The following is a 27,353-nucleotide window of genomic DNA, read 5'->3' on the forward strand; positions in this document are numbered from 1 at the left end:
CTGTTTTACACCGGTCATTTTAAACATTTTTCATATTTTATATATTAATAATATTACAAACATTTTTAAATTTTTAAAAGCTTACTTTATACTTTTTAGTCGTCCTTTAATCAAATTATTATCGTGCTAATTAGCAGGTTAATTTGGATTTCAAAAGATAACATCATATATTGAAATTTCTAATATATTCATAAAATATGAAACAAATTTTCAATCAAACATTTACTGTACAAAGTAACGAAATTGTGAAGTTTTTATTTCATTTACTTAATTAAATTATTAATTAAGGAGCTGTGTCTCAACATACTGTCCGCCAAAAATCATCTGTATATATATATATATATATATATATATATATATATATATATATATATATAGATGAGTGATAATGAAATATTGTAAAATTCGAAACCACAAAAACTCCCGTACCAAGTTTTTGTCATATTTTTATGTCAAACGGCTATCGGATTTGCCATCTACGACCCAAAAAACCCCGCATAGCCGTTTTACAAATTTTGTAATTTTTTACACCCGCACCCTTAATTTCCATCCTTAATTAATTTAATTTTAAATTAAATTGTAAACATTATTGGTTATAATTATAAACATAATCTAACCAAACTAACCTTGACTAATTTATACTAATTTTTGATTATTTAAATAATAAATAACATTACTGTCAATTAGTCAAGGTTAGTGAGCAAACCAAGTTTACGTTTGGTTAAATTATATTTATAATTTATTTTCTCCAAGCACCGGTTTGAAAGATTCTGCCCCTATTGCACTTGCTTTTTGAATATGAGGTCTCGTCTATTTCTACCGTCATTCCTGGACCACCTTTTTAATAAACGATCAGTACACACACCTCTCTCAGGTACATTTTCCAATCCGTTATTGCTTCACCTGACGTTAACTTACGCTCGCTAACCTTGACTAATATGTTAACATGTAAAATATTTGAATATGTTTAAAATGACCGATGTACAACAGCATGTTAGCGTGTTAACTCTGATGTTATATTCATCAATATTATAAAACATTATATTACGTAATTTTTATGTGAAAATGCGAAAAGAGGGCGTAAAGCAAAAAATATCGTATTTCCTTCTATTATTTCTTTTTTTTATGAAATATTTCCGTACTAAACAGCGTTTGTATGTGCGTCTCCCTTAGCTTAGTACCGGATTGTACCGATCACTAGCGGAAAATCCAGATTCCATTCCCGATTAGTACATGTCTCGATGTGGTCAGGTATATATTATTATATATTAATATACCTTATATATATCGATATTATATACATCGAAGTTTTCGGAAAATTTAGTACTTTTTAACCGAATCCGAATTTTCGAACGAAAATCGAAAAACATCTCGAAAACGGTCGGTCCTAGTGCTCTGCAAAATTGAGCCCCCAAGATAATAATCCTATCCGCTCCCAGTGGTACCCGTCGAACGATAACATTTTAAGTGCCCCCGGAGCGCCGTTAGGGATTTGAGGAGAGGGTGTAGGGGGCCACCGTAATATCTCGGTAACAGCTCGTTCGATTTTTATGACTTTATCGGCGTATGTATCAGGAGATCGAGCACTGTTTAATGCTTCCGGTACACTCTTGATCGACCGGATCTTGGTTATCCGGAAACTAAATTCTTAGCCCTATTGCTTCGATCTCACTCACCCATCGTAAAACATACCGATCCGATCTTTCGCTAAAAACGTTCAAAACTGTGCGCTAGCGCAACAGTAAAGTATAAACTTATGAAGGCTAAAAAGTGGAAAATAAAAAATATATAAATTTTTTTAAATACCGTATTTTATATTACAGTACGTTTAATTTAAGAGTGGTGTTTAAATTTTTTTTTTTTACGTATCTTTTATTTATTTATGTGATTGCTTTTCTTCATAAAATAATGAACTATAACCAAAAAGTAGACACCGGAATGTACCGATCACTAGCGGAGAATCCCGACTCGTTAGTTTTAGTTTCTACAGTTAAATTTCTAATTTAACTTTCATTATATCAGTTTTCATCATTAAAAAAAATATATATTTTTACACAAGTGGTAATCAATTTTGGACACCTATAATTTCATTCCGAGATGCCGCCCGCCAGGAGGGCCTAGCTGCGGAGGCGTGCCTACGGCACGCCTGCTTGTTTCCTTGTTTTTTATTGTTTCGGCATCTTTGTTTCTTATCACCTTCATTTTTCTAAATTATGTCACTTCACATTATTGGTTTAAATATTTTTGATCCTTTTAGATCCTGTGTGATGAGTACACCAGGGCCTGTAGAAATCTAGCGCGTTATGAACATCTGATAGAAGTTGTGCTGTCTGTAAATTTCAAAAAAATTAAACGCGAAAATAGCAAAGTTCAAGTGTATAAGTAACTATAAAATAAACTAATTGAAAACTATATGAACGATTGTACTTTATATGAAAGATAAGATTTTAATGTACAGATAAAAGAAGAAAAAGTGGAAAAAAAAAAGTGGAAAAAGTGTACAGATAAAAGTTAAAGGGTGGACAAAAATAGAATGACAAAGAAAATATTATAATTCTTTTCAAGACAGGTAAACTGAATTAACTCGGTTTTCAAAAGTGAATAATAGATCTCTAAAGAGAAAATTTACTATTGGTAATATTTCATAAAAAAAAGCATACTAAAATGATAAAGGAATATTGGAAAAAGAAGAAAACAGTACAATAAGGTGAAATTAGTTGTAACACGGTCCGTAGTTTCTAAATTGGCAAAAAATAAAATAAATGTTAATTTAAAATTGGTGTTTTCTTATCCTATCGAAAAACTTGTTATATCTGTCACAGTTACCGTTATTTACATCTTCTGTGATAATTACCGATAATAAGTTTTATTAATTTATAATTAAATTGTTAAATAATAAAGTTATTGCGTATTAATTAACCCTCCGAGCCGGTCTAGTGGTTAACTCGTCGCAGATCGGTTGTTTTTCCAAGTCGAATATTTTGAGGCTCCAATCGTAGTGTATAAAGTAGTTGCTTTTGTACGGATTTTTGATTACTAGATAGTGGTTACCGGTGTACTACGGTCGTTTGACTTCAATTAACTACTCGTCTCAGGAATGGTCGGCCTAAGTATGTCCAAGACTACATGACATTTATATGTTATACATATCATCCTCATCTCGTTGTGGGGGAGGGATTATTGTTCAATAGTTGAACAAATTTCAATGTAAGGGGAAAAATTAATTAATGATTTTTCCTAAGGAATAAATTATTTATTTATAATATAAACGGAATTATTATCCTTAAATTATTATTATTGTTGCTGCTGCGACAACATCTCGACACGTACTTACTTTCTTAGATTCGAAGAGTCTTACAAGCGATCGGTGACGTGTACTTCAGACACTCTTGTCTGTGAGATTCAGTCTATTATTTCTCAAATAAGTCAACGTAATACAACAGTGAACTTCTGCCGGATCCCCAGCCGTATTGGAATTTCAGGCAGTGAACTCGCTGATAGTGCGGAAAAAGAAACTTGTTTCCAGCCTCCTTTCGCCAATCGCGTTGTTTAGAACGATCTTGTCTTTTATCTCAAGATTGTGGTTAATGATGGTTAAAGTGAATGTAATGTTACCATCAACTTCGTGTAATTAAGAACACTGTGTCACCATCGAGCTCCTCATACAGGAATAACCGTCGAGAGGAGGTTATTATTTGCCGTTTGCGAATAGGGCGCACTAGGCTCATTCATGGATATCTGATGATTGAAACAAATGCTTCCGTATTTTGATCGCTATGACTGCCGACTAACTGTACACCACATCTTTGTGCGTTGTCTGTTATACGGCGTTGCGTCGCAAGTTTAATCTAGGGAATAAGATGCGAAAATGCTAGGGAATAATGAAATGATGTTATCTTATGTTTTAAAATTTCTTAGGGCCGTCCGTTTACCATTCAGTTATTTGAATTTTCTGTAGTTCGTTTCAGTTGTTTGTACCAGTGTAAATTTTTAATATTTATTTATTTAAAATATAAATTCCGCATCCGGGCGCCGATAACGTCCCTTCATTGTGTGCCCAGGAGAAAAAAAAATGCTGTTGCGAGCATTAGACCCTATGTAGACGACCAGAAGTATAATGGCCCTCTGGTTTACATATACATATATGAACGTGTGTGTGTGTGTGTGTGTGTGTGTGTGTGTGTGTGTGTGTGTGTGTGTGTGTGTGTGTGTGTGTGTGTGTGTGTGGGTGGGTGTGTGCGGTTGGGTTGGTTGTGTATAAAATAAAATAGTAAATTAGTTTAGCAGTTAAAATTTGATACAAGGTAAGTTACCACTATGCTATAAGTCTTCGTCTGGTAGTAAATTAATTGCAGTTTTAGCAGAAGTTTAAATTGGAAAAGGGTAAATTTTAATTATACCAGGTTACATTTACACGACAACATCTTCCCTCTTTTTCTATCTACATTAATATCCTTGTCGTAGAACGAGTTCCCTCTTAATATAGTCAATTTATTTTTATTTAGCAAATTTAATTTTAACAGTGTAATGGAGGGACGACGGTAAAATAAGAAATTTGTGTGTTGGAGATCAGGAAAAGGAGATAGGTAGATCCATCTTAAAGAAACGTAAATAAAAGGTAATTAAAAGATACTATATATAAACACTTAATGTTTTTTTATGTTTTTAAAAATGTTTTTGTTAGTTATTTATTAAAACCTTTCCTCAAATACAAGAAAATCTTGATCATTTGTGGTTTCATAACCCATCAATTTCTATAATTAATAAAAAAATCTTATGTTTATGAAGAAGTTAATTGTTTTAAGGCTAAAAAAAAGTTAGTATTAAAAAAAAGAAGGAAAAACATGGTCGGAAAGTATCCTGCTTTTTATAACAGTAATGTATCTTTAAACTTTATTACTTCTTTTTTTTCAGTTTCCGGTAGAAGTTACAATTCAGTTTTTTTAACTTTTTTTGTATCATTTTGATCTATCGAATTAACTCTGGTTTATTTATATAGGTATAAAGAAAAAAAGGATATAAAAACAAGTTTAAAAAGGTCAAAATTATATGATTTATTTATTATTCTTTTATCAAAATTATCGGTAAAAAAATAAAAACCAGCTAAGAGTAGCATAAATTTTCCGGTTTTGCCATTCTCAGATTTTTATTTCACATAGGGTGTTTTTTTAACATTAATGACTTAATTATGAATATGTAGATTACAGTTGCGAAAAAGATCTAAATTTTCACTAAAAAATCTGATGAAGAGACTTCCTTGTAGCCTATTAAATTATATATACACATTTTTTTTAAATGAAAAATACATAAAATTTTGTTTCGTTAATAATTCTGACATGTTTTTATTATTGTTATTAAAATATTATTTATTGTAAAAACCTTTTTACAATCAGAAGTTAATAATAATAAATCAATATATTTAAATTAAGAAAAAGAAAGGAGATAAAATCGGATTCGAACCGATGTTTGCAAGGCTTCCCCTTGCAAGATCAAAATTTTTCATTAATAAAGTTTTATTCGGCTTTAACTCTGAAACCAATGAAAATAAGTATCGCATGATATATCGTTGAAAAGCTCTCAGTGAGGTCTTATTACTGCACAAGAAAAGGTGAAAAATCCAAATTTTTGGAATTTTTGGATACTTTTGGTTCAGTTGATTGCAATCAAAAGTGCACGACTAGATGTTACAACAGTCCTCAATCCAAAATTTCAACATCCTACGGCTAATCGCTTTTGAGTTATGCGAAATACATACGTCACGCCGAAACGAGTCAAAATGGATTCAGGGATGGTCAAAACGGATATTTCCCTTGAAATCTGAAACCGAAATTTTTCACGATCACAATACTTCGTACAAAGAAGTAAAAAAAGTTTGGGAATTCTCTTGACCGAATGACGTTTTTATCTTAAAACGTATGCCGTACTAAAAAAATTGTATATGAAAAAAATCACAGCTATTATTAAATCGTTTTGGATCTTCGTTGATGCCCTTGACCAAATTTTGTCTGTATCATCGAAATTATTCTGTATTCAGACAATACTTGAAAAAAAAAACTTTTAATAGAAAGAATTTAGCTATTTTTAAAACCGTAGTTGTCAGTTTGTGTACTCTTCAGAATATGGTAGATAGTAAGACATCACGCCACAAAGCAATAGGTATTGTCATTCATTTTTGTTTGTTGTACTATAAGTGACCCTTTAGGCCATTCATCACGCATATGCAAAGTCCCAGTCATATTTGTTGCTCCGTCAGTACACAGACCGAAACAATTTTTCCAGTATAAGGAATTGTTATTAATAAACGAAATAAATCAGAGATTTCGGATCCAGTCGTGTGGGAATCAAAATTTTCGTAAAATATTAATTCTTCTTTAATTTCTTCAAAGGTATAGTCAATGTACGTAGCACAGCAAATTAGCTTTTTTCACAAATATCACACGACTCGCCGATCTAGATGGCAAACATCGGTGATTCTTTAATACTTTTTATTAACCGGTATTCAGTATTTTCAGATGGAGTTTCAATTCGACGACTAATCGTATCATTTGAAAGAAGAATTGATCTGATCTGAGGTACAGCCGAGGGTCCAAACATTCATTTCACTGCAATTATCAACACCAATTTAATTAAATTTTCTCCGGTTGTGAACGATTTTTTTGTTTTAGCTGTACGTAGTTCAAATAAATATGAACATTTCAATTGCGTATTATTTTGAATAAAAGTTTCTTTAAATATTTTCTCTTGGAGATTAAATCTTGTTTTTGTGGTTAAAATATTCCAACGATTTCTGTTCTAGTTCCGGATGTCTTGATTTTAAATGTCGAAATATTTTTGACGATATCACATCACTATTCTTAACTTTCGTACATATTATGTACATAATCTTCCGTAGAATCCGGCGACAGCATAAAACCACATCTCAAGTACTCATTATTGTAGCGTCTTGTGAAAGCAGATTTATTTTCCTTCTTCGGTGAACACACATTTTCTGTTTCACTCGATTTTTCTGTATTTCCAATTGCTGAAGTAGAACTTTCAGCGGGGGAAAAATTATGTAAAGTTCCTTGTCTTTTTTCCTCATTTTAAGAGGAATAAAAATTTGTGTTTTTGCAATAATTAAAAGTAACCCACTTTTATAACGCCAGTAGTCGACCGCCTAAAATAAAAAATGTAATTGTAATGTAATATTTTCAATAAATGGAACATGCACATCGCTGTCATAAAACAAAGGTACCGCCAAAGAAGCACTCTTTAGTGCGTCGTTGTTTTGATGTCTTCAAACTATCTTCTAGACTTCATGCGTCGTGGTATAGTTTATTGTTGCCGATTGTAAGAATACAATGTAATCAATAAATTAAACATTCAGCAGTATTCGCCAATGCATATGTACAGAATGTTATTAAATAATTATATTATATAAATTTTATATTCCGTTTTATGAATTTTTTTAATGTTCATTTTTTCTCATATTTTTTACGTTTAATTTTTTTTTGAGCCAGTTTGTTCAGGGACCGGTAGCATTATCTTGCGGACAGGTGGCTGTGAAATACTGCTATATAGCGTATTCAGTCCATTTAACATTTTTTAAAGTGTAATACATTTTTGTTGTATTTATTAGATATAATAATTACAGTTTAGCTTAAAAAAAAAAAAAACAGTGTTAAATCAACCGCGTGAAAAAATATTTGGGTAAATAACTTGCGTGAATTTTTTTTGTAATTCAAACAGTAGAAAAAACTATTTACTTATTCTTAATATATATATATATATATATATATATATATACGTATATAATAATTTTGTTAAGCATGGCCCGTTGGTATAAGTATATAATTGAAGTGAATATTCAAAAAACCGGTACCAAGAATTGAATTCGAAGCGTTCAAGCACTTTTTGAATTATTCATCTTCAGGAACTCTCATATACGTCCTATTTGTAATAAAATTAAAAACTTTGTATATAATTAGTAAAAGAATGTGAATGTGAGTCCAGAAATATGTTTTGCTCTCGGATTTATTTACGGACGTCTCCATAAAGGAGCATTTAATTATGTGAAAAAATTTCCTTATCTTTCGAGTAAAATTTTGAGATACAGAATCCATAACGACCGTATCTTCATGCGGAGTTTCCAGTAATTGCCTACACACATACACGCCCGCGTGCACAAACCGCACGACCGCACACACACACACTGAAAAATATTTTTGTGTGTGCGCGCGTACACATACACACACACACACTGAGAGAGAGAAAGAGAGAGAGAGTGATCTACCAGTAGCTGGAAAACTAGTTGAAGAAATACATAAATACACTATAATCAGTTAAACTTTGGGTACTAATTCAGGCTATTACATTCAAAATAAAACAAAGCGTAGTTTAAGCGTTAAGTCCCACATGATATATTTTTCAGAATTACGGATCTTGGGCGAATGCAACATATAAAATCCATACAGGTTATTTAAAATTTTTAAAGATTAGTCCTTATATTTTTCTATGAAATGAAATTTCGTATTTTTTGTCTATTTTTTATCTTCTTTTTTTATGAAGGTGAAATTTTTGTGTAATCAATTAATATACTTACTTTTAAGCCCAAAAGATATCTGGCAACGTCCCCGTCCTTCTTCGAATATTTATCATTTAAAAAATATTTAAAAGAAAATTGTAATAGATTTACTCTTTATGATTTCTATTGAATATTTTTAACTGAGATTGTGATGGAATAAACATAGCGTCTTTGATATGTCATGGAATTGCCGTTTAGATATGAAAATTGATTGCGGAATATTTTCGTATATATTTCCTACTAAAAAAAAATTTCTTATTTATACATTTTTACTTTCCTGGCAATAACTATAACTGTAAGAGAAAGTTTGATAATCGGTCAAAATTTTAGTTGGGGAGTGCTTTTGTAAATCTCCACGTTTCATGTTCTCTTGTAGCCGAAAAACAAAAAAAAAAAATCATGGGAAATTCCTGAACATTGCATGTTGGCCGATTTTTTTTTATAAAGATCTTAAGACTGCCTGAAAATTTACATGTGGGTACATGATGGTATTAAATTTTAAACTTAATTAGACAAGTCGGTGGAGTACTCTAAAATTTCCACTTTCTGGGGGCATTGTAGAAAATTGAAATTCAGTATATTACGGAGTGATATTTGAGAATGGAAACGGCTTTATACTGCACATCTGAGAGGTATTTGGAGGCAGAAACAAATGGGGTTCTACATAGTTAAAAAAAATATGCATTATAACGGGGTTTTAATTTTTGTCCGCCATCTTGGGTCTGCCATATTGATTCAAATTTAATTTTTTTAAATAGGAAAGTGGACACATGACACACGATTTCGATTTAATATTTTACAAAAAAAAAAATAATGGTAAACTCCGTTTTCCTGTTATTACCTTCCTTATCGAGTTATAACCACTCAAATATGCAATGACGGAAAAATAATGTAAACAATAAAAGAAAGAAAAACGCGCTGCATGAACAATTTTATTGCATTTTACATTCATAATACAATAATGAACTTTAAAAGTGCTGTAATATAGATAATAATAAAAAAAAACTGACAACACAGTTTTAGGAATTTCCCGTCCCGCGGATTTTTCTGTCGCATGACTTACACACACATAGATACCCACACAACTTAATTTAAAATATGTTAAAGCTACACTACCAATCCTTATCGTGACAGGGGGTAATATCGACCCGGTATACCGATTTAGCCGCTAGTTTAAAGCATTATTTGGGGTGGGGATGTGATTTTTCCAAAAAGTTTTTTTGCAAATATTATTAATTTTTAAATTGTTAACAGATGCGCCTAAGAAATATACGACCTTTATTAGGCGAAATCTTGAGATATTGAGGATGACCTTGTTCTGCAGCCTCACATCCTTGACGTTTTAAGTTGAAAATTTAATGGCATCAATATTCCATATACAGAAGTAATCCGACCAAGTTTGATCGGAATCGGTCCAGTAGTTATGGAGATGGGTGATTTAGAGGCCGACACCGAATACACACGTACACACGAACATCCGGGAAATTTCCATTCGGTTTTTCGCGTCCAATTTGGGCGTACGTGGTTTTCACCGGATCTTGACGTTTTGACACTTAAGAAACCCCAAAAACCGGATGGAAATTTCCCGGATGTTAAATTACGTGTATGTGTTCGATGTTGCCCTGTAAATAACTTTATATCTTCAGAACTATTGAACCGGTTTTGACCAAACCGGGTCAGATTACTTCTATGTATGGAGCTTAGTGCCGTTAAATTTTCAACTTAAAAAATCAAGAGGTGATGCTGTAGAGCAAGGTCACCATAAGTATCTCAAGTTTTCGCCTAACTAAAGTCATATTTTTCAATACACACAATTGTTAACAATTTCAAAGTTTATATTTTCCTTACGCACGTTTGTTAACGATTAAAAAATATAAATTTGCAAAATCGCACCCCCACCCTAAAAAATTCTCTTGTAGTCGACCGGTATGTTCTGACGTCACAGGTGAGCGGTAGAATTAAATAAAGGAATAATTTTTAAAGTGTAAAAAAGTAATTCGGTCTGGTTGTTTCTGAAACTCCATTGACTTGGTACCCGGTGAGTTAAGCCTCGCGGCTACACCAGTCTGCCGACCGTACAACAGAAATCTGTTCTATGTAAGTCGTAATATTACATTAGTTCAGTCAGCGACGACCGTGACCGCTAGTACCACCGCACCCGCGCGAATTAAATTAAGTTATGGACGCGCGCTTTTCTTGAATCGTTGAATTAAACTAAGGAAAAAGTATTATATCTAAATAAAATTACAAATTTTTTAAATTAGGTTGTGTATGTATGAGTAAGCCGTGTATTAAGCATTATATCTTAATACAATAAGCTGTTACGCATTAATAATCGTTAGCAACTTTGTTCTTTTGGCAAATAAATGTAATGATTTTAAAATTGTCGTTTTTAAGATAATAATAATAAATTATTATTATATTTTACGCTAAGTATGTTTGCCTTTATTAGCTTCATTCTTCAATCACTTGTTGACGCGTTTCAGAACCACTACACTGTCAAAACTTATTGTGTTTTTTTTATCGTTACTCTTCGTCATACTTTTTATTTTACTGTATCGCGTTGAAACCTGACATTGCAGTTTGGTACCGGTACGTTAATTATAAACGTCGATCAGAACATTTCTGCCTCATGTTACCGTGAATGACAGATTTTGAAATAATTATAACCGCGAAATCGTATGTGTGATCCTGTTTCCGTAAATAAACCGTGCTAAATACGGCAAAAAGATAAAACCTTTTGACGGAAAAAATCTAAAAAATGTCTACTGCCAATAATCGTGATTTTACATCCGCTGATAATTAAAGCAGTCGTGAAAACCGTGATTTAATTATAATATATTTAACAGCTTTGTTGAACAGTTGTTATTTATCGAATAATTAAATACGTTTCAAACAATACTTTATTCACAACATGATTTTAATGAGAATAAATTAAAAAAGAGTTTAAAAGTAGATTAAGTAGATTAACGAGATTTAAAGGTTTTGATAGTATGTATGATAAACAAAACGTTTTGAGAAATATTAGATAAAATATTACGTAAAAAATATTTTTTATCTATATTATATAAAATATTTATCGAATATAAATTATATAAAATATATTTATTTCCAGTGGCGGTGTTACTTTTAATGCCGTAAATACTTACTTACAAACCTATTATTTTCCCGGCGAATGTAGCTACCAAAACTGCATTATAAAGGAAAGTACAGTGATCGTGTCAAAAAATGGGATATCGGTTTTTTTTGTAAATATTTACATTTTACGCTCTAAGTAGTTCATCTAGACCAAAATAAATTATCTAAGTATGCGTGTGCGTAATTATCTAAGTATGTGACGCACCGCTTTTGGTATTATACCTCAGAATTAACCAAGTCGATTTTATTCAAATTTGGCTCGAATATTTTTGAGTATTTGGCAATGATCATGTTAATTTTTTTCAAAATTCTTTTTAAGGAGGTGGGGGATATCGCGACTTATTCAATTTCGGTTTTCTTCAGAAGCATTTTAGGGAAAATTTTATTAAAGCAGATTTCCTATCTAGAATACGTATTAAAATAATCAAAAAAATGTTTAAATTAATCAAAATTTTCTACGTCTTAAAATTGAAATATATATTTTAGGTTGATTTCATATGACGGGTACCGTGATTTGATTCCGGAAAATTTCGACATATCTTCGCGTTTCACATCCGTCAGATCCCAAAACTACCGTCAGTTCAAAACTTTATATATATGTATATATATAAATAAACAAAAAATAATTAAAAGAAGCTACCCCCTAACTTCAAATGTCAATTTAATATAAAAAAACAAAAAGGTTCAAATTTAGTAAAAAACCCCAACCAAAAATTAAATGATAGATATTTAGAAAAGAATTAATAAACTTAACTAAAATAAGTAAATAATTAAATAAAATCTATAATAATAAATTTATTTTTAAGAACTAAATAATTAAATAATAAAAAAAACATACGCAATTATTTTTATAAATTTAATTTTGAAATAAAATAATTTAAACCATGAGGTTTTTTTTCTAATAATAATTAATTATTATTTTTAGATAGACATCAAAATTTTTAATTTTAAATTAAAAACAAACCCGTGGTTTTTTAATTTTTAGAAATTAAAAAATCTTTTTTTTAACCGTTTTGGAGCTGTAGCTTGTGAAAGTGTGAAAATGTTGTGAATCGGGCACGTGTTCGAAACCGGTCTAGCCGCTGAACAATGCCGATCTCCCCGGCTACAGTAACAATAGGTCCGCTGCGAGTACAAGTCGTACAAGAAAATTGTTTGGATAAAAGTTGTCTTTTTTTTGAGATTAACAACTTTTTGAAATGCAATACTGACGAAAAACAATTTTTTCCGGTGAAAAAACACGTTTTTTACAACTTCTGCGCCACCTAGTATTTCAATTTCAAATTATATGGCATAACTTTAATTGTAGAAGAGAATGTCCTCTACATTTTTTGTTTGAAAAACCTTCCTCTAAAATGCATAGATTCAGAGATAAACGCATTTCAAAAACTTTTTGAGTTTTTCAAAAATCTATGGGAGGGGGATGTTAAAAAAAAATCTGGAGTTAAGCTTTCCTCATCACCTCTAATATCTGGAAAAAACATCAATCGGTAGGTAAGGATATTCAAATACAGCCTATTTTGATGCAAATTGTCTGTACGATCAATAATTTTTAAAACTCGATTCCGGACCTAAATGCAGAAAAGTTTTTGACATTTTTTTTTTATTTTAGCCTTTATTGAAGAAAGTGTTAGATTTAGAGAAAACTTTAATTAAGCAGCAAATTAGCTAAGCTTAACCTTTATGAATATTTTTAGATTACTTTTCTTAAAATCTGTTCCCCATCTTTAAAAAATATATATTCTGTTTTTTAGCTTTAACTCTTTTAATTTTTATTATTGCTTTTGCCAACTTTTTTATTTTTTCTGCCGTTTGTTTACGTAATATTTTCCTTATTCGAACTAACTAGCACAAGGTGTAACGGCATACTTGAAGTTTTATTCTTAAAAAATAATATACGTTGATATTTTAATAGTTATGTACAAGTTCGTAATTTCTTTTGAATTTTTCGGAGAGAATTGTAGGTATATGTACATATGTGTATGTAAATACATTTAGAATTTTATAATAATATAAATTGTTTTTTAATAATTTACCTGCGGGTGATCAGCAATTGATGCCAGAGCGGGTTGTGCTGATTCTTCGCCAAGAGCAACAGCCAGCATAACGACCAATAGACACGCCGGAGCCATTAGTCCGGCCGTTGCTGTCGGGTGCATTTTATCTGAAAAAAAAAACTATATATATAAACATATAGTGTATACAGTTGAGATAAATCAGAGACAGTAATTATTAGTTATAAATCAGTCATTTCTTCAGTATAAAGAAAAATTTAATTAATTTGTCAAAAAATAAAAGTAGAAACAATAATAAATTAACAAAATCAGTTGGATAACTATTACAGTAGCCGAGTCATAAAAACTGATGGTGTTTTATTAATATTATTTCCTTTATTTAATCCTATATCCATTTGTATGTGTGTCCGTTCTCCTCACCTTAACACCGGAATGTACCGATCACTAGCGGAAAATCTCGATTCGTTAGTATCAATTTCTAGAGTTTAATTTCTTATTTAACTTTCGTTATATCAATTTTCATCATTAAAAAAAAAAATATTTTTACACAAGAGGTAATCAATTTTTAATAGTTAACAATCCCATTCCGAGACGCTGTCCGCCAGGGCAACCCGCCCGGAAGGCTTAGCTGCGAAGACCGTGCGTACGGCACGCCTCTGCAGCTTGTTATTCTTATAACGTTATCTTACTATGCTTGCACAGTAAGATAACGAATCTTAATATCAGTCTAGAAAACAAGTGAGCGGTTGGGACACGTAAGCCGTTGGTGTATGGCACCGCGCTTAGTCCGTTCACGCTGTTAGGTAAGCTCTAATAGCTATTTAAGACACCGGTCGCTAAACTGTTTCGAGGTTCGCTAGCCGTTTGTGGCACAGGCATTCGGTCTTTTGCTTTAGGGCGACCGAATGGGGTGGTGGCGGGAGAAATGCCAAGCAAACCGATGTGACAAAAATCAGACTAGAAAAATGCGTACAGTTATTGTGTTTGAAAGGTTCTGTAATTTTAGGTAATATAATTTTATTTAGATTCGGAATGTAGAAGCTAAATACAGATCGGTTTCGGTCTTTACAAGTTTGTGATTATTATACACGGATTTTAGACGTCTTATCTTTCAAAAAAATAAAGCTTAGATGGGTACACGGTCTTTCGGAGGTCTAAAGAAATAATTAAGTTGATTTTTTTGAAAAAGATGATTATTAGCAATATTTTATTTGACGTGAACCAACTGACCGAATTAACGTTAACGTGACACTGACCTAAAACATTAAAAAGTGAAAAAGTTAAATAAAGATTAATTTTACAATTAGATAAACCCGTAGATATTTTTTTTACAGGTTTCTCATTGTTAAACGAAGTAAAAAACATCTTATATTTCCGTAGGTAAAATCTTCGGAAGGCGACAGGTCTCCTGGTTAAAATGTTCAGGGATCATTTGTAAACTGTGATTTCTTCAAGAAAATCCAATACGTGATTACATTGATTTTGCCGATATTTCGACGACAACAGTCGGTATTTATTCCTGAGTTACAAGATGCTTAAAAAAAATATATTATTTTAGGTATCCTATGTCATGGAAAAATTTTATAGAATGTATTTTCGTCTTATTCAGGACGTAGAAACGAACATAAAAGGATTAGTGAAAAACAAAAGCCTTGAAGGAAAGCATCAGTAAATAATGCTACCTCACAATAGGATTCTGCTACAGAAGATTACTTCGAGATACTTTTTAGGAAAAAGCTATGCCTTACCATATCTAAACCCCACTCAGATCAGTAGACGTTTTTTTGTAATCCCAATAAGTTATACACCTCTACATCACTGGAAACGTCAGTAAAGTATTTAACGATAAATGTTATTTGATTTATTTTTAAATTATTATTATATTATAATTATTAGTATATTACTGTGTTGATGTTCTATATAAATAATTTTTTTAATTTTTTTTTAATAACGCAATAATATAATCATCGTATTTTATTATTCTTTACAAATAAAGTTATGTCCCATTTTTACTTAATTTTGCTCAAATCAATTAATTAAGTTGGTGCGTCTAACACACACTAAGAAAGGTAAGGTATATACTGTGTTGCTTAAATCCCCACCCGCATCTTTCTCCTACCAAATCGAGAGAGGTAAATAAATTTGGAAAATGAATGAACGTTCTAATTTATTTTATTTTAAGTAGAACGATTGAATAATAGCGGTAAAAAAAGATTTAAAATTTTTAACTAATTTTCTTTTTATAAACTTTACTGTTCCCCTATTTTATATGCGAAAAAAATATATAAGTTACGAAGAGCACACTGGTCTGTATTAATGTGTGTGGGTGTATGCGCGCGCGCGTGTGTGATAAAGATAATGTTCAAAGGAGAGAGGACAGTCCAAGCGACCAAAAATTGAGCGCGTTTTCATACTTTTAATAAAAGTACGAGTTACGGCATCCTTTATAGCTTTTATTTAACTATTTTTGAAAAATATTTCTTATAAATTACGCCTTTATAATGTTATTCTATTCCTTTAGAAAATGAATGGTCGGGCAATCTTTGTGGAATACGAGTACTTAACATCGATATTATCTTGATAAATTGTTTTGTATTATAATTATATGAACTGTTATAATACATTTATTATATTTTTCATTTTGACGTATAAATTTATATTTTTTAATTTATTTTAATAATTTATATTCAGTTTAACAAAATTGTACCGAAAAGTAATTGTAATGTATAAAAATCCGATATATATTACGAATAAAGAAATTATTTTTCATTTTTAAAAAAGGTAGAATACCGTAGAATCGAAGAATTTTACTTAACAATTCCACTGAAGAATTTGACGACGGAGTTCTCAATATCGGTAATCACTATGGTGCAGTAAGCGTCTCTGGGAGGTACCCAGAGGCACCAAGCCGCTAAGATTAAATAATTAGTGATGCACAGACAGCACCTGTCATCGATTTTTACATCCTTATACGAAGTAAATGCAGTATTGTCATCGCGAAGAATTTCGGTTTTTAGATTTCAACGAAAATATCCAGTTTGACCATCCCTGAATCAATTTTTACTAGTTTCGGCGTGTCATGTACGTAACTCGCATAACTCAAAAACGACTAGCCGTAGAATGTTGAAATTTTGGATTGTTGTAACATCTAGTTGTGCACCTCCCCTTTTGATTGCAATGAACTGGATCAAAAGTCACCTACAAAGCCTAAAATCCAAATAATTTGAATTTTTTACTTTTTCTTAACTGCAGTAATAAGCCGTTATTGAGAGCTTTTCAACGAAATATTATAAGTAATACTTATTTTCATCGGTTCCAAAATTTTAGCAAAATAAATTTTAATTAATGAAATATTCGGTTATTTTCAAGGGTAAGGCCTTCGGTTCGAATTAGACATCTCCTTTTTCTTTTTAACGTTTTTTTAAATTTAAATATATCGATTTATTAATAATTATTAACGTCTCATTGTAAAATGATTTTTACAATAAACAATAATAACAAAAAAAAAAAAAAAAAATAGATAAAATATCATAAGTTATTATGAAATAAAATTTTATATACTTTTCATTTTAAAAAAAATGTGAATTTGTAATCTAATATGCGTAAAAGGAAGTCATGTGATGTCCACATGAGATATTTTCTTACTGTATTAATTTTGTATAATAGGAATATGTAATATAAAATAGGATGCAAGTTGCAGATGTTTGGTTAATTAATCATACGATTTCTTATTTAAAATTAGTTACAATTTAACCGTTGCTGTGAGGTTCTTACTGCCTGGTTGCTATGGGATCACCCACCGGATTGGTCTAGTGGTGAACGCGTCTTCCCAAATCAGCTGATTTGGAAGTCGCGAGTTCCAGCGTTCAAGTCCTAGTAAAGCCAGATATTTTTACACGGATTTGAATACTAGATCGTGGATACCGGTGTTCTTTGGCGGTTGGGTTTTAATTAACCACACATCTCAGGATCGGTCGAACCGAGAATGTACAAGACTACACTTCATTCACACTCATACATATCATCCTCATTCATCCTCTGAAGTATTATCTAAACGGTAGTTACCGGAGGCTAAACAGGAAAAAAAGAAAGAAAGAAAGAAAGGTTGTTATGGGATCAGCTTTTAATCCGATTCATATTTTCAACTTACTTGAAAATATAATAAGCTTTATTGATTTAAAACTAATTATTTACAGAAAATGATTTTATTGAAATATAATCTTCTATATATATATATATATATATATATATATATATATATATATATATATACATACATTACGAATATATAGATACATATCCTACCCTACTAAAGGGCATTGCATTTATATCTGTCTGTGTGCGTGTCCGTCCCCCTTAGCTTAGCACCGGAATGTACCGATCACTAGCGGAAAATCCGCTAGTGATCGGATCAGGATGATCCGGTCAGGATAATGAAGTGTTAAATATATATTCATTTCAAAATAATATAAACTTGAATGGAACGGCGGAGTGGGTCGTTAAAGCCCTTCGACGTCGTAAAGGATGACAAAGCACAGACTCGTCACTTCTTAATAACAAATAATTCATCTCGCTAACTATTAGTAAGGAAGGTATATTTTTCGCATAAAGTTGGAGACCGGGTCCTGAGTTCGAATTCAGCTTGTGTTCATTAACTACTTAACGTGAAGTCATTACGTTATTATAAAAGAGTTTATAGAAAGCGTAGGTTCACTGAAGTAGAGTATTCTATAATAAATAAATTGTATGGTACTGCATTTCTGAATCTGATAATAAATTATTTTTTTAGAAATAAGCGAATTAATATTAAAATGTTCAGGCGATTGTCTTAAAATTAAACGAATCATGAAGGTTCGATTAATCGTCTGTAAAATTTTTTTTTCAAAAATAAAATATTTCCATCCAAACATTTAAATGAAATTTTGGTTAGTAAAGATCATTATTTTTTTTAGATATTAACAATTACTGAGGAATAGAAAACAACTCGAGTATTCGGATAAATGAATTTTAGGAATCCGGTTAATTGCGAACCACCTGATTAAATACTGTATTATAATTAATTGAAACTCGTGAATTAAAAGTGATTAAATACGATGTCTGAAGTTTGAAATTTAAAAAAAAAATATTTTTAGGGTTATTAATCCAAGGATATCGCTTCGAATCCTAAACAGACTTTAAAAATGATTTATATTAATGTACAATTCGCGTTATCTGCGATGATGGAAATAAAGAGCATCGAAGATCAGAATGAAACCATCACACCTTGTGTGCCTTTGGCTGCGAATTGTAGAAGTTCTACGAACGTTGTCACTTTTCTTCTCATTGGGAAAAATCTTTGGATCAGAGGTTAAATTTTAAGTAAACTTTTAATTTACCATTAAAATTTTTTTGTTATAATTCCATGGAGAAATTTTTTAATGCTTTTTCACGAACGAAAAGGCATTAAAAAATTTAAAAAAGCGTCGAAAGAGAATAAATTTTTAATGATTTCTCAACTACAAAGGGAACCACTGTTTTTCTATTATGTTTTCATCGAATCCAATCTTTCATCGTGAAATTTAAGTGCAATCACCATTATTAAGAGCAAATTTCATTATGATGTTTGGTCATCATTACTTTCAGCGATAGTGTAATAATATATCATTGATTATTTTTTAATGTAAACAATAATCATTATTTAGTGTCCATAATGTCAGTTAAAATTCAAAATCATTGTTAGTTCTTTATTAACTAACTATTCATCACATCGTAAATAAAAAGAAAGGACATATCTCGAAAACGGTGCGTCCTAGGCCAATTCTAATGTGATTTTGAAAGGCTTAACCGAAAGGGACTTTTCAATTTTTTGGAACGATAGCCGGTAGTTTCATGCGTCTAAGTCCAACCGTTCTCGAGATACGCCCTTTTCTCACAATATTTGTTGTATTTGATGATGAAATAAAATAAAAATACGTTTTTATTATCTAGTAACCATTCGGTTAACAGTTCTGATCACTTTTAAATGTATAACGATGTTTTGGAAAAAATCGGGCATCATTACTTTCAGCGAAATCGGGATGATAGGTGATAAAGGTTGTAAATTGTTTATTTTTTTTATTGTTGAGATATGTAATGACGTTAAAAGATATATATTATGCAAAAGAAAGGTTATATCTTATATTAAATAATGATTTATAAAAAAGGGCGTATTTAAAAAATCGTGCGTTCTAGACGATTTTGAACGCAATTGAAAGGTTTACGCGAAAGGGTACTTTCAACTTCCTGGAACGCTAGCCGGTAGTTTCATGCGTCTAGGTCCAACCGTTCTCGAGATAATAAAGCGAGCGAAATTCGCATATGTCAATCTACCTCATGTAAACGAATGAAAGGTGTTTTCATGCGATTTTTTAAATTTATAATTTTTCTTACGATTGTATTTTGTGTACAATTGCAGCGCTTCGGGTTCGAGGCTTACTAACAGGTTTTGACCTAATGGATATTACCGTAATAGACTGGATTATCATTATAACCTACCCTTATAAAATAGTCAAGGAGGATAAAGTTATTTTTCTTGATTATGATAAAGGCCGCCCGACGTCGTTATGGATTCATCACACACATGCGTACCATTGGCTTCGAAATTTTTAGCTGTATCTGCTTTATTTTTTTTCTTCATGATAGTAAAGCCTGTGGTTCAAGGAGCAATTTTAATTTTAACTTAGTATTTTTCATTAATATATATATTTTTTTAATTGTGGAGATTATAATTTTTCAGTTGGAAAGGAACGGAGCTACAATATAATTTTAATGAAATTTATAAAAAAAATATAAAAAAATTAGTAAATTTTATCAATTTTTATTTTTGTAATTACAAAGGTTTAGCTAAAACAGATTTTGAGTGAGAAAAAAATTATATTTATATAGAATAGTATATTTCAGGATTTATATATAATTAAAATTGTGCGCGCGCGTGTGAGTATACAAATAATTAAATAATTTTATATATTATTTATTAAGAGATAATAAGGTTTACTGAAACTGAAAATTACTTCAAATTATTTAAGACACACACGTTCGCGTCGGTTAATATACAGAGAATACTATTCTTAATAGGGAATAGGGAGATTGTATATGAACACAATTCTACATTTTGCGATTGACAGATGCTATGTTGCCATTTAAACTGATTTTTTCTTCCCACTTGGCATCGTAACTGCCAAGTTCGGCAACAGATAAAACGCTGCATTGCGTTTGTCTTATTCATAGAATAAATCTTTCAACCTAACCAGTAAGGAAGATGAATAAAAAAAATCATTTTTAACATTTATGGTAAAATTTTTATTATTTATTTTTTTTAATTTACTAACGAATCAATATATTATAATTTTTTATTATTTATAAAAAAAACAAAAAAAAAAAAAATTTCCTAAAATATTTATATTCTCCATTTGTACAATTAATGAAAAAATTATTTGTTATTTGTCGTTTATGTAACAGTGTTAAAAACATAGAAAATCATACCTAACAACTTTTTTGTTTATTTTAATTTTTATGTTATTAATACAGTTAGTAAAATAATCACAGATCTTATACATCCGACCTCCCAGTTAACCGGACTTAAATGTTTTATTAATCTGTACTTAAATGTTTTAAGTACTCGAATTAGCAGAGAAATTTTCTTGTAACAAAATTCAAAAATTAATTGTGGATCAAATTAAATATAATTTGAAATACATTTTTATTAAAACGTCGATTATTCGGACCTCCATATCTCAAACATTCATTTTGCGACTAAAAAGCGCTGACAAATTTAAGAGAACTTTGACAAATCTTAAATAACCTTTTTGTTTATGTTGAAATTTTAAGTTGTATAATACAGTTAGTAAAATAATCACTGATTTTATACATTCGACCTCCCGATTAACCGGACTTAAATATTTTATTTATCCGTAAAATTTACATAAATTATTGCTTGTTGTATTAATCGAATTATTTGAGAGATTTTCTTGTTAGAAGACTCAGAGATTAATTATAATTAGAATGAAATATAATCTGAGATTACTGTTTACTAAAACGTCGATTATTCGGACCTCCATATCTCAAACAATTTGCGACTAAAAAGCGATGACAAATCTAAGAGAAAAATATTTTTTTTAAATACTGAAAAAATTATCGTTTGTTGAACCAAGACTCAAATTTAAGCAAGTGTGTATTTATAACGAAGGTACCGTTATGTAATTTCACAGCCGACGGTAAACAATGACTTTTATCTTCCTCAATCGTAGTTTTTTTGCGTATGAAAAATACCAAATCTTGCTGGGATTAAACCCAGAACTTTTTCAAACATTCAACTTTTTCGCAAACATCTCGAAAACGGAGATGATGTCGACCAAAATGGGAAAGGTTTTCAAAAATTCCATAAAATGTGCTACAAATATACAATTTACCCGACTCTGATAGCTCCGAAGTTATTCACAAACAAATTTGAAAATTGTTTTTTTTTTCCCCCATTGTGAGAGTGAGTCGCTATTGCATTTCTTTCTCTCCCGTTTTCCATCTCGTTGTCGGTCTCATTCGCTTGGAGTTAAGCTAAAATAACCGCAACCTCAACTTTAAGCACACCATCGAGAGCTATCGAAACTGAAGATTGAACGAGCATCGAAGGGCTGCACGTCCAGTACGGGTACAAAACCGTAATAATTGCTACTTACTAACAATTAAAATTAAAAAAAATGTTTGTTTTTTAAATTTATGTTCCATAAAAACAGTTTTGACAATAGATGATTGAATATACTGAACGCTTAGTATGTATTCTTGGATCGTCACCAAGTATACTTTATTCCAAATTTGATGTAACGTGCAATACTACGAACTCTTTTTAGCTTATAGCTTTTTTAACTTTTTATTAATAAATAATGAAAACTTATATTTAAGCATTAAAACGTGTTACTTGGTGCCTAAAAGAAAAAAGATCATAAAATTATTTAATTTTAACGTAACATGACGCTAAAGTGTATCCATTTGTAAATTACAATGTAACGAACAATTTATGTATAAAAAACAAGCAAAATGAGATGCCGTACGGAGTCCTTGCGGGTATCCAACAAATTAATTATACATACGTGAAACCCAATTGAAATTACATAACCGGTTAAAAAGGGCTCGAAAAATCGGCGTGGCGGACAAGTTGTTAAAAGAAATTTAAATTGACGTAAAATAAAGTGAAAAATAATACATTTTAACTTATTCCTTAAATTTTGAATTTTTAAAATTCGGCACCAAATTAACATCAAACAATTACTGACCATTAACTTGGCACCTACTATGAAAAGGTGTGTGTGGGTGTGTGTGTGTGTATCGCGGAGGTGTGTATGTGATAACAAGACCTATTTTACTTAAAAATATACATTTATTAATCTCTTGGGTTAACCAATCAACTATACAAACTTATAAATTAAATTCACTACGTTTAACTTAGAATTCTCTAAGCTTCTCTAGGTGACAAAACACATTCATACACGCATCATACAGAATTCTCTTGCATACTAAGGAATTACCTGTTCTAATCATCCTAGATAACAATATTTTTCCCCACCCTTATTGCTATAGATCCCCTACTCACCCGTGACTCATCTTATCTTTAGATAATTTTATTTGTCTGTTTATATTATCTGATTCCTATTTCCTGTAAATTGAAACCTTTACAACGCACATATTTTTCTCAAAAAAATATACCCATATATATATATATATATATATATATATATATATGTAAATATATGGGCATATATATATATGAATTTACATTTATATATATATATATATATAAATGCGAAAACGGGAAAAAGGGAAAAAGGAAAGGAAAATAAGGGAAAGAGAAATGGGAGAACGAAAGAGAAAGGGGAAATATGGTAAAAATGTAAAATGGGAAAATGGAAGGAGGAAAAGGAAAAGGGGAAAGGGAAAAAGGGGAAGGTTAAATTTTGTGAAGTTCTGTAATGTTCATTTTGTTAATGTTTTATCCAATTTCAGTTGTGTTCATTTAATCTCTCTCTCTCTCTCTCTCTCCCTATATATATATATATATATATATATATACTCAAATTAGCAGTAGCGAAGCATTGCCGGGTCTGCTAGTCCTATATAAATTGTTATATAGGGTGAGTAGATCAGTTAATGTCTTAATGTGCAAGAGAATTCTTTGTGATGTGTATTGTCACGTGAGGAAGCTTAGAGAATTCTAGTGAGACGTAGTAAATTTAATAAGTTTGTATAGTTGATTGGTTAGACCAAGAGAAAAATAAAGAAATATATAAAATATATATATATATATATATATGTGTGTGTGTGTGTGTGTGTGTGTGTGTGTGTGTGTGTGTGTGTGTGTGTGTGTGTGTGAGAGAGAGAGACAGAGAGTGCAGAAAGGTAAGAGAGCGTGTTTGTATGAATAAACAATTAGAACCGTAGCTAATTGACGGAAGATCAAAAGAACCGTAAGTCTTAAATGTTTAATGAACATTGTGTAGGAGGAAATTGATAAACATTAAATTATTATTAAGCGCAAAATAATAAAATTATTTTTTAATATTATTATGATAAGAATAAGAGGGAATGTTAGACCGTAGAGGTGAGACTGTTTTCCAGCTTATTCTAATGTTGATAGCTGTTGTTTCATGACTCTTAAATAATAGCATTTAATGGCCTGTAAGATGCAAAAAAAACAAACAAGTAGTTTTAACGCGAGTAAATTTCTTATCTTAATTTTACGCTGTTGTTTATATAAATACTAAAACACTGTTTATTTACATAATAATGCTATTTGATTCCATTTGAAAATACAAGTACGTTTACATTTTCCTTTGTTTTTCTTTCCTTCAATAAAAAGTAAATCTTAAAACGTCTTAAAATAAACATTTATTTTCTTTTTTTACGCCTACTTAGAAGTCTAACCTGTTCAAAAAATATCATATAATCTATTTAAAAAAAACCATATTAGTATTACTTATCAAAGTTTAGAAAGTTCAGTTGACGCGTAGAGTGGGAATGAAATATTGGACTGGCGACTGGCTTCTTGTTACCTACGATGTATTTTATCGCTGTACATTATATCTTCTCCACTGTACTATTAACAGTGCCAACACTAATCGATTAATAAAAACTAATCGATTAGTAAAGGCAAGGATGTAAATTAAATCGATGTAAACACGTTAGAAGAAGGAAATCAGGTAAAATAATTATTAGTTTAAAAAAAAAAAAGAAGAAATTGTTTAAAACCAACTGACAAAAAAGAAGGTATAAAATAAGCTTCAGAATAAATGAGTACTGAGCAAACGGAAAACAAAAAAACCAGAAAAAACTTTTTTGGTTGTGTTTTTAGATGAAAGTTGTTTTTATACTTCCTATCTTGATTTATTTCATTTTGTATTAAACATGTTTTTAAAATGTTTTAATTTTATTCTTTCTTTTAATTTAATTATGTTTTTTTTATGATCGAGGTGAAATAATTTTTAAATTTTTTTTGTTACTAATAATGATTTTAGTGACAAAGTATTTGCCGGCCTCCGTGGTGCGAGTGGTAGCGTCTCGGCCTTTCATCCGGAGGTCCCCGGTTCAAATTCCGGTGAGGCGTGGAAATTTCACACACGATAAAAATCACTCATCTCATCCTCTGAAGTAGTGATAAGTAGTTTAGTTGACATTTTTCTTTCTCGTTTCGTAGGGGTTCCTTTACAATACCTTAATTTTTTTTTTGGTTTTCAAAGAAATATATTATGCCGTTGTTTTGTAAGTTTGCTTTTGTAAAAGTTAATATAAATTTACGTTTTGTTTTTAATATTTTTTTTTTATTTGAGAGAGCGAAAAACGCTTTTGCGTTATCATCGTCCGGAACAAACAAAGTACAATATTACAAAAGAAAACGTATTTAAATAATAATTATTAAATAGTCGGACACAGATACAAGGCTTTAAGAAAAAAAAAATAGTATTGTTTCCTAGAATGTAAATGAAGTGTAATGTACAAGACTACACTTTAGTTATACGTACACTACAGTTATGTTTTTTATACATTAAGTGTTCACTTAATGTATAAGAAACCCTCGACCGTTTCTGAGATGTGTGGTTAATTAAAACCCAACCACCAAAGAACACCGGTATTCACGATCTAGTATTCAAATCCATATAAAAGTCCTTTACTAAGAAAGCCTGGACTAAGACTTGAACAAAGCCTTTACTAAGACTTGAACGATGGAACTCTCGACTTCCAAATCAACTGATTTGGGAAGACGTGTTCACCACTAAACCGACCCGGTGGGTTAAAGTTTCGAGTCGGTCCTGAACTGACCAAACTGTTACTCTGAAGATATTACAATCCGGTGATATTTTTTATTAATTGAACAGGCTTTAATTATCATTATTATTCTCACAAAAATGAATTTAATGTCACAGCGGGGTCCGAGGAGCAGAGACCTTGGCTAGACGGAAAGGGCGAGCGAAGCAACCTATGACCGGTTAAATATTCCCTGACCGCGACGGAAAACACAAGTAACCATACAGCGCGACGGGGAGGCTAGTATACGCATATATATTTTAATTCAAATGTAAAATTAATAATTCTACAGTGAACGAAATTTAAATTTTGAAATAATTTTTCATTTAATGTTTTTCATGTTATGAACTGTAAATTTGATTTTATTATTCAGTTAAGAGCATATTACCATTACAATGATTCTGATTAAATCAGCCTTAAAAATTACGACGATAATGGTTCGGAGAAAATAAAGAACATCTACTTTTTTCCATTATTGTTTTTATTCATTATAACTTCTAAAATGTATGAGGTGAGTTTTTTCTTTTCATGGAGAAGTTTTACTTTTACTTATTTATACATTAATTTTTTCAGATTTTATTCACGTCTTGATTCCCGTATTCACTGGAAAAACCCCATTTCCGATTTTCATTATCGGCAGTTTGTTGCCATCATCTCAATTGTTATAGAAATCGATTAAACATGATTCTTTATTGCGGTGTAACATAAAATTTTATTCTTATGACTTCTTAAAAATTTATTAAAAGGACATTCGAACCCAGAACTTATTCCGCGTTCGAATCCTAATTAGGCTTGGCATTTTTCGCATGCCTTAACAAAGGAAATAAATAATAAATACATTTTTGTAATAATTAAAACTCTATAATTATAATAATAATAAATAAGATTTTAAAATTATAAAAAGAAATTATTCAGCGAGCAACAAAATTATTTATCCGATTTTCAAAGGTTTTATTTTCAAGCAAATGAATACATAATCTTGTCGTGAATTATAAAATATATGTTTGATTATAGAATTTTACTTACAATTTTCAATATTGCCTCTCTGGACGCACAGTATATAAGTTATCTATTTAATAAACTCGTCCCGAATTTAAGCGATAATATCTGTTATTATTGCAGTCATTGCAATAAATTAAATAGGAAAAACATGAAACGAAATATAAATGTTGCATTTATTTACCTTTTTGTTTCAAAAATGTTCAAAATGACCACCCTGGACATCGATGCACTTTTGTGCTCGACTGATCATATTGAGAGTCGTCTGACGCAAAACGTTGTTGACAACTGCGTTGATTTCTCGTTGAATGTTCACCTTCAGTTCAACAATA

General features: G+C 30.7%; 2 protein-coding genes across 17 annotated transcripts in view; one reads left to right on the forward strand and one right to left on the reverse strand.

Annotated features, from left to right (window-relative positions):
• Positions 1–27,353, forward strand: part of LOC142332121 (putative cytochrome P450 6a14) — a 622,045-nt gene that overhangs the window by 101,324 nt on the left and 493,368 nt on the right. The window lies entirely within an intron of this gene.
• Mip (Myoinhibiting peptide precursor) overlaps positions 1–27,353 on the reverse strand; it is a 439,825-nt gene that overhangs the window by 71,972 nt on the left and 340,500 nt on the right. Inside the window, exon 2 of the mRNA XM_075378379.1 lies at positions 13,738–13,865. Within this exon, the coding sequence (XP_075234494.1) occupies positions 13,738–13,860 (123 nt within the window). The 5' untranslated portion in view covers positions 13,861–13,865. The remainder of the gene's footprint in view (positions 1–13,737; positions 13,866–27,353) is intronic.

This window comes from Lycorma delicatula, chromosome 11, assembly GCF_047948215.1.
Source record: "Lycorma delicatula isolate Av1 chromosome 11, ASM4794821v1, whole genome shotgun sequence".
NCBI classification, from domain to species: domain Eukaryota; kingdom Metazoa; phylum Arthropoda; class Insecta; order Hemiptera; family Fulgoridae; genus Lycorma; species Lycorma delicatula.